The 17,297-nt window shown below is 40.3% G+C and overlaps 1 protein-coding gene across 7 annotated transcripts in view; it reads right to left on the bottom strand.

Annotated features, from left to right (window-relative positions):
* ATAD2 (ATPase family AAA domain containing 2) overlaps nucleotides 1-17,297 on the bottom strand; it is a 96,350-nt gene that overhangs the window by 46,134 nt on the left and 32,919 nt on the right. For all 7 annotated transcript variants that reach the window (XM_073330201.1, XM_073330198.1, XM_073330197.1 and 4 more), the window contains exons 12-16: nucleotides 14,478-14,652; nucleotides 13,447-13,535; nucleotides 10,556-10,715; nucleotides 5,029-5,119; nucleotides 4,170-4,484 (exon numbers count right to left, since the gene is read on the bottom strand). In XM_073330201.1, the coding sequence (XP_073186302.1) occupies nucleotides 4,170-4,484; nucleotides 5,029-5,119; nucleotides 10,556-10,715; nucleotides 13,447-13,535; nucleotides 14,478-14,652 (830 nt within the window). The remainder of the gene's footprint in view (nucleotides 1-4,169; nucleotides 4,485-5,028; nucleotides 5,120-10,555; nucleotides 10,716-13,446; nucleotides 13,536-14,477; nucleotides 14,653-17,297) is intronic.

The raw sequence follows: 17,297 nt of genomic DNA, 5'->3' as shown, positions 1-17,297 counted from the left end.
ATATTATCCTGCTGGAAAGCATTTGATTCAGCCTCTGTAGAGACTCTCCTCACTCTGAAGGTGCTTGTAATGGCAGAGACTGTCGCTGATGAAATCATAAATGCACTGGAGGAGTTCATATGCTGAGTTTATCATTTGAAGACCAACATTATGACACATGCAGAGCTACATTGATGAATGTTTTCTAAGAAGCAGACAAATGGAGAAAAACTGCCCCCAACAAGGGGAGCATTAATACCTGCTATTACAAGGGCAAATGATCAAGCAATGGAATGGCTCCGGGATGACTAAGAACATCCAAAACTATCCTCCTTTATCAGGCATGGATATGTCTGATCACAACAGTTGTGTGTGAAATACCATGTACTCCTGGAATTAATTCTCCAGCTACTCAAATGCTTGTGTGAAAAGAACAGATGCTCACCACCCTGCAAATGTTTAGTCAGCAGCCTGCCTTGTACAGAGATATAGAATCATAGAACTGGAAGGGACCTCAAGAGGTCATCTAGTCCAGTACCCTGCACTCAAGGCAGGACTAAGTATTATCTAGACCATCTCTGACAGGTGTTTGTCCAACCTGCTCTTAAAAATCCCCAATGATGGAGATTCCACAACTGCCCTAGGCAATTTATTCCAGTTTTTAACCACTCTGATGGTTAGGAAGTTTTTCCTAATGTCCAACCAAAACCTCCCTTGCTGCAATTTAAGCCCATTGCTTCTTGTCCTATCCTCAGAGGTTAAGAAGAACAATTTTTCTCCTTCCTTCTTGTAACAACCTTTTATGTACTTGAAAACTTATGTCCTTTCTCAGTCTTCTCTTCTCCAGAGTAAACAAACCCAATTTTTTCAATCTTCCCTCATACATAATGTTTTCTAGACCTTGAATCATTTTTGTTGCTCTTCTTTGGACTTTCTCCAATTTGTCCACATCGTTCCTGAAATGTGGCACTCTGAACTGGACACAATACTCCAGTTGAGGCCTAATCAGCGTGGAGTAGAGAGGAAGAATTACTTCTCATGTCTCGCTTACAATACTCCTGCTAATACATCACAGAATGTTTGCTTTTTTTGGAACAGCGTTACACTGTTGGCTCATTTAGCTTGTGGTTCACTAGGACCCCCAGATCCCTTTCTGCAGTACTCCTTCCTAGGCAGTCATTTCCCATTTTGTATGTGTACAACTGATTGTTCCTTCCGAAGTGGAGAACTCTGCATTTGTCCTTACTGAATTTCATCCTGTTTACTTCAGACCATTTCTCCAGTTTGTCCAGATCATTTTGAATTTTAATCCTATCCTCTCCTAGCTTGGTATCGTCTGCAAACTTTATAAGTGTACTCTCTATAACATGATCTATATCATTGAAGAAGATATTGAACAGAATCGGACCCAGAACTGCAGGACCTGCTCGTTATGCCCTTCCAGCATGACTGTGAACCACTGATAACTATTCTCTGGGAATGATTTTCCAACCAGTTATGCACCCACCTTGTAGTAGCTCCATCTAGGTTACATTTCCCTAGTTTGTTTATGAGAAGGTCATGCGAGGCAGTATCAAAAGCCTTACTAAAGTCAAGATATACCACATCTACCGCTTCCACCCTATCCACAAGGCTTGTTACCCTGTCAAAGAAAGCTATCAGGTTGATTTAACACTATTTGTCCTTGACAAATCCATGCTGACTGTTATTTATCACCTTATTATCTTCCAGGTGTTTGCAAATTGATTGCTTAATTATTTGCTCCATTATCTTTCCGGGTATAGAAGTTAAACTGACTGGTCTGTAATTCCCTGGGTTGTCCTTATTTCCCTTTTTATAGATGGGCACTATATTTGCCCTTTTCCAGTCTTCTGGAATGTCTCCCGTCTTCCATGGCTTTTCGAAGATAATTGCTAATGGCGCAGATACCTCCTCAGTCAGCTCCTTGAGTATTCTAGGATGCACTTCATCAGGCCCTGGTGATTTGAAGATATCTAACTTGTCCAAGTAATTTTTGACTTGTTCTTTTCCTATTTTAGACTCGGATCCTACCACTTTTTCTTTGTTTGTTTTTTGGCCAGTGAAATTGTTACACTGATCCTCATGTGTGCTGCACTATGTGTCTAGTAGTGGTGCCCTAGACAGAGACTACTTTGATAAATAAATGTTTTCAATCCTATACATCAAGGCTAACCTTCCTAAGGAGTATCTGTCTTTTTTTTTTTTTTTTTAAATTGTAAGCAATGCACCCCTGTGTTAAAATATAATTTTAAAAAGTTTTAAAATAAACATTTTCTAGCATATATATCTACATAGTTGTTCTAAACTTGTCATGTTTGGTACTATTGTGTTCGTGGATGAAAGGGCTTTTGAAGGATACCCAACTTGGCAGATTTCAATGACACTATTATCAATATTTCCACCAGCCAGAGGACCTGGAGCTCGGAGGGCAGGGAGTACTGCCTTTCCCACTCCCCACGATACCGCCGAGGGTGATGCTTGTATCTTTTTACAAATTAAATGTCACCTCTTACTTTTTGATCTCTAATTTGTCCAAGGAATGAGATTTTACTACATCATGTTCCCAGACTAAATATATAAAAGTGCAAATAATATACAGCTGTTAGAACAACATGTTTATTCTCAAGAGGCACATATAGACTATGTGAGGGATTGTCACTTAGAGTGCAAATACTAAATACAATTATAAATTGGATTATAAAATTCTTCAGGGTAAAAATTCTGTTGTTTCTATGCCTGAAAAGAGCCATGCATACTTGCAGACAAGTAGAACCTTTGCACTTTGCATAACATGAACTCTAATTCTGCAGGAGAGTGATGCTTAATATAATAACTCTGAAATGCAAGTTGTAGTGTAATTATTATTTGTTTTGTATTAGATATAAATCTTAATTGTGAAATGTTTTACAGTTTACTTTATGCTTTTTTAAAATGCATTACAATTCTGTATGCTCATATTCAAGTGCAGCGTATGTGTTGTTGGGCAAAACTAGAGGTTTTAGCTTCAGAAAAAAGGGCAGAAGAGGAGCTGGATATATGGCAGTTGGAAGGAAGGAATTTTCTCACCCTTAACCGCTGGTGGGCAGAGGTTTGCACATGTCAAGACACGACTGCTAGCCATGACTGAAATCAGGACTATTAATTCTCAGTAAAGACAAAGTTTTGAAGTTGTTCAGAGAGGGATTGGATGTTTAGGTATAAGTAGAATTTCCAGAATTATAACAGTTAATGTTAAAAAGGTTTGGGGAGGGACATAAAATCCTCATACTTTAGGTTTTGCAACCAATCCCTACCTATTAGGGATGATGAGGAGACTTTACCGGGCATCTAGATTATTCCATGTCTGCCTACTGGGGGTTTCTTGCACCTTCTCTGAAGAATCTGGTGATGGCCGTTTTTGGAGACAAGCTACTATAGTACATGAATCACAGGTCTGCTCCAGTATGGCAATTCCCATGTTCTCTGGGCTTTAGCATTACCACACTGAGATGAATGAGTGTAGTTCACACCTCTCAGATCTATTATTTCATGCTATCTCAGGACAAAGGAATACAATTACAGTAGAACCTCAGTTATAAACACCTCAGGAGTGGAGGTTGTTCATAACTCTGAACAAAACGTTATGGTTGTTCTTTCAAAAGTTTACAACTGAACATTGACTTAATGCAGCTTTGAAACTTTACTAAGCATTTTTCTTCTGCAGCTTTCCTTTTTTTAATAGTTTAAGTTTAAACACAGTACTGTATTTGGTTGGGTTTTTTTTTTGGTCTCTGTTGCTGCCGGATTGTGTACATCCGGTTTCATGTGAGGTGTGTGTTTGACTGATCAATTCGTAACTCTGGTGTTCATAACTCTGAGGTTCACTGTATGCACTGTTTTACATATGGGATGTTCTTGTAAATGTAAGGAATGAAGTTAAGCCTAAATTTCTTTCAACAAAACTCTGTATCTGGGGTAGATTCCATGGCCGCAGAACCATGGAAGACTCAGCCATCACAAATAACCAAAATTCTACTGTCCAAAAGTTTACATGCACACACAGAAATTGGGAAATGTAAATACATTTAGTGTGTTAACGTCACAAATTAAAAAAAAGCTTTTACCGTGACAGAAATATGCAAGAATTCAAAATAAATTAATAAAATAAAAATAATAATAGAGTGTTTTACCTGTCTTTTGTCCTTTTTTTATTCCAAGCTCCACATGTGGAAACACTCTTTGTAGGGCTCCTAAAATTCTGTGAAGTGTTTTTTCAAGCAGTGGTTTAGAAATGGCTGAGAGTGCTTGGCCAGGTGAAGTCACAGCTCTTTGAGAAGCTGGTATAGTCTTCTGCATAGCCACAACAAAATCCTTAGCTGTTATTTTAATAGAAGAGATATCCAACTGCAACTTCTCACTGCTAGTGTATATCTGAGGATAACGTCGGCGCAAGGCACACAAAGCAGCTTCAGAACATATGGACTTAATATCTGCACCACAATATCCTATGAACAAATAAGTGAAATTTAGTTCTTTGTCTCAGACAACCAAAAAAGGTCTAGAAGCAGCATACGCAAAGCTAGAGTATGTAACTATCTGGCCCAGCAGGAGATGAAGCCTAACAGAGGCAGCATGCTCAACCTTCTGGGAGAAAAAGGAAGGGATATAAGTAAGAAATGCCTCATACTGCTATCGCCCAACTACTCTGCTGGTGGTCTTCTCTGCCTGTGCAAAGCCTCACTGACGTAAGTGGGGCCCTGAGCAGACCCATTACAAGATTGCATTCTTAGTGGTCTAGATGGACTTCTAATAAAAGAGAACTGCATCCAGCCCCCTTTGCCAGAAGAATGGTGAAAGTGTGAGTGTGGTTAAAAATAAATGTCTATATTCATATAAAAACAACTTCTAACAATTAGTGGATGAAAAAAATCAAAGAAAAATAAGTATTTTAATTAAATAAGCTTAGTATTAAGCTTTTAGATGAGAATGTGCTAAACTATAAGTTAGTCACTTGTATTCTCTGATAACTCTTTTGGTTCTTAATCTTACCAACACATTTTTCTGCTAACTCTTCAAGAAATGCGTCCAATGGCTTAGGGGTCCAGTCTCTTGTGTGAATCTTGAGAATCTCTTTTCTAGCCTAGAAATAAAGACTTTTTTTAAAAAAAAGAGCACATCCTGTTTTTCCCTGTAAAAATCTTTAGTTTAAAAGTAGATGACAATATAATCACCTCTTTTCTTAAAAAGGAAATGTTAATATATTACTAGAATTTACTTTCCTAAAATAGTGACTATTCTTTTCAACAAATTTAAGGTTTTAGATGCTTCTTAAATTGGACACACTTCTTTTCAGGTGTTCCTTTTAACAAGGAAAGCCATTAAAAGCTCCCAGGACAAAAAGTGAGTTCTCTTAAGTTTAAGCCTAATGATCTTGAAAGAATTCTCTCCACTTCTAGCTAAGGTTGGTAACGATATATTTTTCCTAAGGAAAATTTCCCAAATTTATAGAATCACAAGTTCAAGATTGGAGACCTGTTAGTTCAGCTACCTTCCCAGTGGATTGATTTAAAATCAAGGCAATGTAAATTATTTTAATCAAGATGAAAGCCTTAATTTAAATCATTAATTTTCCATCAACTTTTCAATTTTTACATCAGGTTTTTTTTTTTTTTTTTTTTAAAAAAGGAAAATAAGGTACATCCTTCTTGCTTGATATAACCATTAAACCTGTTGATTTATAGCTAAATAGAGCCATTATACTAGATTTGGTACATCTTTTTGCTACCTAGAAGGGTACACTATAAACTGTATACATTTATTTAAACAACTATATAGCTTAATATTTTCAGTTTATTAATTGTACATTTTTAGTATGCTAAAAATGATGAACAATATATTGCCTATTTACTAGTACCATGCCATATTTATAAGGCTTGACCTCAAAAGTTAGATTTTTTCCCTCATGATTTTTTTTTGTACAGCAAAAGCAGACTTTTACTCAGTTTTGGGTAGTGGCTCATGGATTCAGCTTTTTTTTTTTTATTTAAAATGTTTTAAGAGATAATAGGAAGTTTAGGCCTTAATATATTTTGTATTAAATTCAGATTTCATTTTAAACACATTTATTTTTAAAAACAAAGTGGCCTTGGCTTTATGTTTAATATTTAGACTAACAGTAGCAATTAAGACAAGTTTTATAATGGTAATAATTGCTATTACCTGGCCTAAACAACTGTCACTGAACCAGAAAACCTGCAAGGGGTGCTCTGTCCCCATTCGGTCTTCAAAAATTGAATCTCTGGCTAAATACAATGATTCCTGAAGTATTTCCTGGCATTCAGATTAATAAATTAGATTAGGGGTTGGTAGAATTCTTCCACAGTGCAGCTCACGTAAAATAGAAATTATATTTTAAGACCAATTTATTTGAGCATGAGCCTTCGTGAGCTACAGCTCACTTCATCGGATGCATACCGTGGAAACTGCAGATGAAGTGAGCTGTAGCTCACGAAAGCTCATGCTCAAATAAATTGGTTAGTCTCTAAGGTGCCACAAGTACTCCTTTTCTTTTTGCGAATACAGACTAACACGGCTGTTACTCTGAAACCTATTTTAAGACCACCTCCTTTCCCATTCATAATCACACTATCTATGCAGGAACTATGGCAATTATTTTAAAGTAGTATTTATGTATTTTTACCAGTCTTTAACCCATTAACCTTTCTGGCCCTTCTCAAAAAACCGTCAGTCACAGTGTATTTTTTGCTTTTCATTTCATATCCCCTCGTCTCCACTTTCTTCTCTTCTCCCTGCCCTTGCTTTGGCCACATGTTTCTCCATTACCTGGTCTTCCACTGCACATACCTCCTTCCTCTCAGTTTGGTTCCCTTCATCCCCTGGACATTCTTCTTCCACTGCTAGTTGGTAGCCCTTGTTTACTGTTGGCTGCATTTCCTTCTCACAACCACAATTAGTGTAAGCAAATAAGCTAGCTCCTCCAATTTTGCTTCCAGTTATTTTCACAAGCCTCCAACACGCTCTTCACAATGAAAACCTTGGACACTTAAGGAAGCAGCTGGAAACTAGGATGACAACCAGCACAATAAAACTAGCCATCTCTGTGCAGAGAACCAGTATCTGCTTCAATGACAACAGTCTGGGAACTGCCAAGTTAGTTCAAAATGGTTTTCAGTATGCAAACACTACTTTGCCTCTCACATACTACTCACTTTATCCATCTAAAAGTTTGTAGTCATTCAGTCAGCTTTATCTAGATCTGAAGTTCTCTCCTTCATAACAGAGATTCTTCTTAACACATTAATAGAAGTACTAGCAGTTCAGATTTTTAGCTTGTATTCAACCTATTTAAAAAAACAAACCACACAGTCCCTCTACCAGAAAGGGTCAAGATTATTCTAAATAGGTGAGGCATGCTTTTGTGTTATACATTTTAGGCCACATTAACAGTACAGTGTGTCAGTCCACCAGCCAACTGGCCTAGTGGCCAGGCAATGGCTCCACAGTTCTCTTCAGTCTGCTCATCCTGGAGGGAGCCCTGCTGGGTTGTATACCATGGGCCACGGTTCCTTCCGTATGCCTCTTCTCCTCCCCCCCGCCCCTTGAGATTCTGACACAACAAAGACTAGGGGGTCCCAAACCAGGGCCCTAAAGGAGTGGTGTAGTGTCTGGACCACTTGGTCCTCCCAAAGTTACGCTGCCTTACGGGTCACTTCCTACTGGGCTGTGGCTCCTCTGTCTGGGACATGGTCCCAGTCTTAGCAGTACAGTATCAGCACAGTCTACCAGGGAACAACGTCTCCCTCTTTGAGGCCTCTCTTGGGTTCCCAACTGCAAAATGGGGTGGAGAATATGGATCACTGCTTCCACAGTGGCGTTACTAATGCTGTAATCACTCTTCCTAACAGTTCCCTGTGTCAGCCTCACTTTCTGGTACAGCCTGCAGCTCTTTCCCCCCCTTGCCTCTGGGCTCCCAATGCCCTTTTAAGCTGTTCCTTCAACTGCAGCATGCCTAGCAGCTGCTAAGGAATGTGGTCTTCCTTGCCCAGTACTGACCCATGCCTTGCTCTAGGTTAGTATGGGGTCTGTAAAACCCATCATACAGTGAAAACTGGTTTCAATCTCAAGTGTCATTTACTTTAAAATGATTTTTACCAATACTGATGTTTGCTCTAAAAGATCTTAACAGACCATTTCCCCAGGAGTTATGCTTTACTAAGACAAAATTCAAAGGTTCACATTGCCGTAGAGCCTTAAGTGGCCCAGGCAGCTCTGCTCCATAGAATAACTGGGTCACCAGTTCCTTTTTAAAAGGTGGTAACACAGAGAGAAGTAGAAATACAGTAAGAGGAAGATAGTGTTTCCACATGCCTCAGTTGGTAGACTTGTAGGCACGTGCATCAGGGAAGTAGAGGTGAGACTGATGTACAATTAGGACAAGAACCTTCAGGCCTTTCATAGAATGTGGAGGGAAGAATTTGGATTATAGATCTTTGGAACTAGCCATCTACTTCTAAAGTGTCAAGCTATCCCCAAATTTATTATAGTGCAACTCCCATTTCCTTAAATTTTTATTTTATATTAAACAGAGAAGACCCTCAACTTAAAAAGTATTTGACATCAAGGAGAAGGACTAGCTATTCTGAGTTATTCATATTTAATATTTTAACTCATACTTTTGATTAAACAGCAAGAACATTTTCAACGAACGGAACAAAATTTAAAGCTCTTCAGCCCAGCTGAGTTTGAATGTTTGCAAAAGCCCAGTTTAAGTATGTAAGAGAACAGGCACTGAGAATCTACCAACAAAAATAACTAACTGTTACATAGACAACTTCAATCCAATAATGCCTAATAGGTAACCTAATCGTATTCTGTGTTGCATCTGAGCTAACCTGCACCTCTTTTCTTAGGTTTTAATAATTTTAGTATGATTAGAAATATCTGTCACTAGGTACCAGGATTAATATATTTTATTTTTAAGGATATTATTTTTTATTTTTAAGTGTTTTACAGTAGCTAGAAATTATAGAGGGGTAAGGTTAGGACAGTGCTGACAGCATGGCTGCAGGAGCTCCGAGCACTGCCAGTGATCCTGCAGGTGGCTGCCTGCCTGGACATGGAGCCCAAGATAAAGTATGGAAGCAGAAACTCCAGGCCAGGACTGAAAGGAGGATGATGAACACTCAGCTGTGGGGTTCTACTGAACCATTCCCGCCTGGGGATGGCCCCCACATTACTGGCTGGTGGGTGAGTGAGTGGGGCCACAACAGTGGAGCTGCAGAGGGTTCTTTGCATGGCTGTGGGGTTGGTGACACCTAGTTCCTGCAGGTGTGAGAAATGCTGCGATCCTGGTGAGACAGAGCAGAGACCCTGGGCCTGGACTGTGAGGAGGAAGACAAATCCCCAGCTTCAGGGGAAGCTGCCCCACTGCTGAATGGCTCTGTCCCCATCCAAGAGCCATTCAGCAGTTGGTGGCCTCCCCTGTGTGGCTGGAGGCTCGTTCTCCTGGCCAGGGTGTCTCTGCTCTGCCACACCAAGACTGCAGCCTTCCCTGCACCTTCTGCCTACAGGGACTGGGTGTCACTAGCTGTGCAAGAAGCCCTCTGCAGCCCCGCTGCCATGGGAGTGTGGCCGTGACAATGGAGCTTCAGAGGGCTCTCTGCACCTGCAGAAATCTAGCGTCACTGGCCCTGCAGCAGTGCAAGGAGGGTCGGGGGAGTTGCACTCCCGCTGACTGTCACCAGTCAATATTTTTTACTGACATACTTCAATTACAATAAAATGCTGCCAAGCCTAAACACAGAATGTTAATGATGAATTCAAATGTTTAAGGCACTGGTACATCGTAGCACTTTAAGCACTGCGCCCAACTTTACCATGTGACTATTCACACACTTAAAAGATAAACGTGTGCTTAAATACGTTACTAGATGGGGATTTAAAATACACACCCTCCCCCTTCCCCAAACCTCAAAACAGCAGAACTGATATCCATATCAAAACACAAACTTCAGATTAAAACGAGTCTAGTGGGGTTGCCCACCATGCAGATGTAAACACCACAAAATTAATTTTTCACAAAGGCAACTTTGAACCAGGCTAACATCAGAAGTGTTAAGTAAGCTGGAGCACATTTAAAATGTTAATCCAAGAGTGGCTCATAATTAAATGTAGTTCTGTCACATATACCATTCTCTCATTTTCAGGTTCTCTTTGCTATGTAGACTGCCATATTTTACAGCTAATTGCAGGCCACTGTAATTGCATCATTAAGTGTCATTATTTGGGGACATTCAACTTTTCTGCATGGTCAAAGTGGAACTAGTGCTACAAAACTGATGGTCAATGAAAGGGTTTTGTACAAGTGGTGTTTTCAGTACCCTACCTACGCTCCACAAGAAACAATTACCTCACCTCTTTATCACTCAAGTAGTAAAGCACAGAATCCCAACTTCACCATTCCCAAACATCCTTCATTTCTCCACAATATACGGTGGCTTATGCTATAAAGAAATAATTTGACACCTTATTGTTAAGGTTGAATCAAAGATTTTACCTCTTTATCTGGCAAGGTGAAAAGGAATTCTCTGTCAAAACGTCCAGGTCTTCGTAAAGCAGGATCTATTGAATCCAGTCTGTTGGTAGCTCCAATTACCACAATCTCTCCTCTGCTATCCAAGCCATCCATAAGTGCCAGTAGTGTAGATACAATAGAACTGACAGAGAAATGCTTTTATTCACTCAGTTTACTAAGCCTTTGTTACATTGAGCGTGACCTCTCTTCCCAAGTTTCAATCAAGAAAGGAAAAGATTTTGTTGCTGGAATTATTTTTTGGTCACTAAAAGAGCCTTTTATGATATTTTGTGTAGAACATTCCCCCCCCCCCCCCAAGATAAGCAAACAAAGACCACAAAGACACCATGATAAGAATCAAAGTCTTGAACAAGCCTTTTTGAATCCAAAAGGTAAAGATTGTACTTGCAATCTAAGTAACAAGAGGATACTTACCCCAAAGAGGGCATGTCTGTATAGAATCTACCACAATATGAATAGGGCCTCTGGGCACTACTCAATACAAACAATAGTATTACTTGTAATAAGCATACTATGGTCAAGCCTAACTTATACAGCAGGGAATCCCAAGTTATGCAAATACCCCTCTCTGAGCTCTAAAGGGTTAAAATCCATTGCTGACATAATAACCTGGTATATGGATTTGTGTACAGGCCCAAAGTCCAGAGTTTGGTCAAGAGGTCAGAGGCCTAGCAATAGCTAAGAGAAGGCAGAATAACCAAAGATAACCTTGCTTTTGCTAAGATATGCCTGGTCAGCAAAACACCAGATGTTGGGGGCAATAATTGCTTCTTATTTAAAGTTGCAAATAGAACAAAGAAGCCCTGTTTCTGTTGTGTCAGTTTCTTCTGTAGGGAGATGTTCTTCCCACACATCCAACCTTGAGTTTATGAAAGGTTCAAGCATGTCAGTATAAGATATGGCCTCCTCCCACCTCCCTTTCCCAGGGACCAATGCCTGCCTTAAAATACAAAGGAGCAACTTGAAAGACAATCTTTACTGCCATATACTTTCATGGTCTCTTTGCTTTTACTCCTAGATATGTATCTGTTGGACAATCAAAGGAGCTACTTCATTCCTTTGGACCTCAAATCAGAATTCAACGTATATATTTTATACTAATACATTTATTAAAGTACTAATTAAATGTTAAATTGTTAACTTGAGACCCTGGGCAGAGACATTATGTAACCTTTGACCATTGGCTACTGTGCTATCATGTCTTGCTGCTAGACCTATCCAGGGAAGTGGGACTGCCTACCCTGTCACTCTCCCCCGTCCATGGAAAATCCATATATTCCATTGTGATCAATTAATTGACAGCATCTCTGAGCCTAATAAGCAAGGTGACACTTTGTCAGTGCTGTACATAATAAACACTCGTGCTTGAACTCTACACGGTGTGGATTTATGTCCCTCAAGCTCTCTTCTATTTATACCTGTGCTGGCCTGTATGTCATCCATTGTTATTTTTTAATGTTCTTCATTTTCATACTGGCCCAAAGTTTCAGTGTATTGCCAATTTCTGTACTAAAAGTGCCAAATGGAAAAGTTGTTGCAGGAAAGCTAGAGATGTTGACAGCTGGAGCTTTTGGCACCCCAGAAGACCTGGGGCTTGTTTACAGTTAAAAAAGCTGTAGCGCTTCAGCGTAGACACTACCTACGCTAACAGGAGCTTCTCCCATCAGTGTAGGTAATCCACCTCCAAGAGAGGTGGCAGCTAGGTAAACAGAAGAATTCTTCCTAGTGCCATCTATACAAGGTGTTAGGTTGTTACAGCTACAGCTCTCAGGGGTTTGAATTTTTCACACCCCTGAGAGATGTAGCTATACCAAAGTAGAATGCTAGTGCAGACCTGGCCCTAGTGGTGCCTTTTTTTTTTTTTTTTTTTAAAAGCAACCAGGAGGCAGCTGATTCTCAGTGCTATGGTGAAGATATACCACCTCTTTCAGATTGGGGGACATGCAACTTCAGATGTGGGGGATGTAGGACTGAACTTCTCATAACTCTACCTCAGCAAGCTCTGACAGTAACTTCACGCTACCACAAAATACACCCAAGGCAAAGTACATTAACTTGATGGTTTTTGGACTTCAAAAGATGACACCCTAAGAGGATGAATGGAAGCAAGTCACACTTCTCTCAGAGCTATGGTTTCAGGCTGCATACTGAGACAGCAGACATAACTGCACTGGTTCACACTTGGTTCTCATTTGAAGGTTCTCATTGCAACCATAAAGGCTAAAGACTTTGTTTTAAAATGAAGTTTTGGATATTGCAACAAAATTATAAGGATAAGGAGTACTTGTGGCACCTTAGACACTAACAAAAAATTTATTTATTTAACAATTATAAGGCAGATTCAAAGAGAATTTTGCAGTTCAAAGGGCAACAACTGATTTTATATATATATGGCCCTGATGATGATATTGCTTGAAAAGGGTTAAATCCACAAGGAAAGCAAACAGACAGACTGGAAATATAATTTCATTTGGAGGGTTGTACAAACATAGGAGCATGTCAGAGAAACTAAATTACAAAAAATTAAAACACCACGCTGAGCTTGCATCCGATGAAGCGAGCTGTAGCTCACGAAAGCTTATTCTCAAATAAATTGATTAGTCTCTAAGGTGCCACAAGTACTCCTTTTCTTTTCACACTGAGCTTGGTATCACAAGATCTAATTACTTGCAACTTAATACTACTCAAGTTTAGAGAGGCCTCCCAATGCTGATGCCCATATATATATAAAAAAATAAATACACACACACACACACACGAATAAAAGACTACTAACACTATAGCCTCCCCCTCTTACAAAGCTCAAGCAGATTTTAACTCTCTTCGACTTTTTAAAATATAAAGTGTAATACCTGTGAATTTGATCTTGTCTACTGGATCGTACAGGAGCCAAACCATCTATCTCATCAAAGAAAATAATTGAAGGACGCATCTGATAGGCCTAAAAGGAAAGGCAGACTCAGGAATATTGAAACAATAATAGATGTAAAATATAATGCACCCAAAAAACTACATTAGAAGAACATTAAGCACTCAAAAGTTAAGAAATGCTAGAATTAATGCCACACAGATTCCTGGACGTTATTTACTTTAAAAAAAATCCCCCAAAACAAAAAAACCCTACCCTTAAAAAACAAGTTCTATCATGTACAACCATATTGACCCTCCTACCCCACATGGAGTCATCAGGAAGGTTCAGGCTTTTATAGCCACAGCACCGACCTCTACCACTTGAGGTAACTGAATAACTGGTAGCAATAGTAGGTAGTTATTTTCTATATGGACCAGCCACTATGAGCAGATGAGACACACCCTTTGCCAGTCAGTTCACAGCTATTTGCTGATGAGAGAGAAATGTAGAGACACATGACTCCTGGGGTACAGCACCAGGTCCTGGAGGTGAGCATGCCCTAGTAGATATAGGCCTGTCAGACTCCATGTTCTCAGACTGTATCCTTCTCACTTTGCTCCCCATCCATACCAACCCAGCTCCTGCAACCCCCCTCTGCACCTTTTTATATCCTCCCCATGCACCTGCCAAATTTCAAGTATCTCACCAAAGCATGGAGGCACTAAAGCTTCTCAATGAAACACTTGTAAGACTATTTTTTATATATATATAAAAAAAGGCAAAAATAAATTTCCTCCCCATCTTACCCTAATCACATTACCTGAAACATTCGGACAATTTTTACTAGAACTTTACAAAATTCAGACAGGCACCACCATGTAAAATTTCAGCCCCAAGAGTTAAAGACTTGAAAAGTTATAAGCAAGTGAAAACAGAGCCTTATAATAGAAAGTGTTTGGCAACCTTAACTACAGATATCAATACCAGCTCCACATAGAATAAAAAAAGTGTATAGTCTAATTCTAATATTACCTGATCAAATAATAGACGAAGCTGTCGTTCAGATTCTCCCACCCATTTACTGAGGCAATCAGCACCTTTTCTCATAAAGAAGGCTACTCTTCTATCACCCTGACTGCACTCATTAGCAAGTGCCCTAGCAACAAGGGTCTTTCCAGTACCAGGTGGACCGTAGAATAGACAACCCCTGTAAAATACAAGAGTTCCCATGTTTCAGTTGTGATACATTGGAAAAGAACAGTACCTGTTCCAAAGAGCTTTAGGTCTAAGACAACAAAACAGCAATATATGAAGGTTGATGAGGGTGCGGGGGTGGGGAGGGGGAAGAGAATAGAGCAGGGGACATAACAGATTAAAAATCAAAATATATGTACAAATTTGATATACATATATACAGTTTTATTTAACAAAAATATATTCATGTATTTTGTTAGATACACAGATTTAAAGGCTTGAAGGGATTACTATGATCTAAGTCTAACTAAAGGCCATAAAATTTCACCCAGTGAAGAGGAGGTTAGTTACCGGATAGTAACTTGAGTTCTGAGATGTTTTGTCCAGACCGTAGGATGTGTGTGTGCCTGTGTGCTCTCAATGGGAGACTGCAAAGTAGTGTCTGCGTACCCATAACTTTGCAGAACAGCACCTTGTGCTCCAAATGAGGGCATATAGGGAGGACCAAGCTTGCCACCACTCAGTTCCTTCTCGACCATGAAGCCAGAACTCCATAACACAAGGAAAGGAGAATGGCAAGTGGAGCACCATAGAGAGACAAAACATCTTGAAGAACTCAAGTTACTGTAAACTAAGTAATCTCTACTATTTCTTATATACGTCCCTATGGGTGCTCCACCATAGTAGACTCCCCTTAATGAGTAGGTGTGTGCTGAGGGTGTAAGTCCAGGACAGTCTGAAAGACTACATTGCCAAAGGCAGCATCATCTCTGGAAGCAGATATGATAGTGTAAAGTTTAGCAAATGTACGGATAGAAGACCAATTTCCAGAACTGCAGATTTCTGCTGTTGCAACGTCCTTCATTAGAGCTATAGATGTGTACTAGAGCGCTGGTGGAACGTGCTGTTACTTTGTGAGGAGACTGCTCCCCAGCATTTTCATAATAAGTCAAGATGCAACACCAAACCCACTTCGACACTCTTTGCATGGAAAACTGTTGGCCCTTCATCCTATCTGTAATTGATACAAATAGCCTGGGAGACGCCCGGAATGGTTTAGTTCTACACAGATAGGAGGCAAGGGCACTTCTGACATCCATGCATGAAAACTTTATTCTTCTCTGGGTACATGAAAGACAGACAGACGGAAAGAGGATATAGCATAATTTTCTTTGTAGAAGGTGGTGTACGGTGGGTCCACCATGAGTGCTCCCAGCTCCCCCATCTGTCTCACTAAGGTGATAGCAGTAAGGAATTAAGTTTTGAGGACATGGTGGAAGAGGGTTGCAGGTCACCATTGGTTTGAATGGGGGTTTCTCCTCAGGGTGTTTAGAACAAGGTTGAGGTCGCACTGGTGGGCTGGGTGTCAAATGGAAGGAAACAAGTCGCATAGGCCCTTAAGAAATCTGGTTGTTGTAGCATGGGCAAAAACTGAGAAGCCCTGGATGGGTGAGTGGAAGACTGTGAGGGTGATCACATGTATCCTGAAAGTTCATTGAGAAACCCTGTTTTTTTAATTCTAATAGGCAGTCCAGGATCTTAGAAAGCAGGACTCATGAGGCTCGAGACGATGGAGGGAGCTCCACGATTGGAAGCGCTTCCACCCTTAGAGGTAGGTCTTGCAAGTACTGGGCTTCCTGTTGGATTAACAAAAAAAACTGACTCAACTCAATCCAAAGAGGTTAATCCCAAGCTTGAGAGCCACTGAGGGGCCATACCTTCATATTCAGAGAGGAGGGGTTTGGATGGGTGAGGGTTCTGAGCTCTGTATCAGAAGGTCCTTGTTGATAAGATGTCTGAGGGGTTATGCCTCCATGAAATTCAGGAGGTTTGACTCCCATACCTGTCTAAGCATGGGATATAAAGGTATGCCGAGAAGGAATGAGAGCTATCTTGAGAAGGGTCTTGAGGATCAGCGGTACAGGTGAGTAAGCATAAAGGATACAGAGACATGGTGTTATCAGGCCATCGCTGAGAGAGCTGCAACAATGACCTCCCTTGGAGCAGAACAGGTGACATTTCACCCATTCTATACCCCACGTCTGGCAGATACTGCAGATGACAGCCTCTGATCCTCCATTTGTGATCTTGCCAGAAGTGTCTACTCAGGGAGTTTGCAGGTGTATTCTGGAGGCCTGGTAAACTGACCACTGATATTTCTTATGGGAAATGCACCAGTTCCACAGCCTTAGTGACTCTGCACATAAGGACTGGGGTCTTGCTCCTCCATGCCAGTTGACATAATACTTTGTCACCCTGTTGTCCAGCATGACTGATTAACTGATCTTGCATGGCTTAAAGAAAGTGTTGGCATACATATCATACTGCTCTCAATTCCAGAATACTGACACAGAGCATCGACTCCTGTGTCAACCATTTGCCTTGTGCTGTCTCTCTCTGTAGGTGAGTTCCCCATCCTAACAGACACACATCTGTTGTGAGGGTCTTCAACAGCGCTGGATGCAATAATGGGGTTCTAATGCAGACCCTCCATAGGTTCTTCACCATGTAAGAGAGTCTATTACCTTCTGAGATACTGACATACATTTGGAGAGGCTGTGTCTGTTTAGGATATATATTGTTCTTATCCATATCTTGAGGCATTTGAAGTTCATCCTCGCATGGGGAATCACATACATGGCGGGCAACATGTGGCTC

The sequence above is a fragment of the Lepidochelys kempii genome, chromosome 2 (assembly GCF_965140265.1).
Source record: "Lepidochelys kempii isolate rLepKem1 chromosome 2, rLepKem1.hap2, whole genome shotgun sequence".
Classification (NCBI taxonomy): Eukaryota; Metazoa; Chordata; order Testudines; family Cheloniidae; genus Lepidochelys; species Lepidochelys kempii.
The sequence above is the reverse complement of the archived record's forward strand: the minus strand, read 5'-3'. Positions and strand labels throughout refer to the sequence as shown.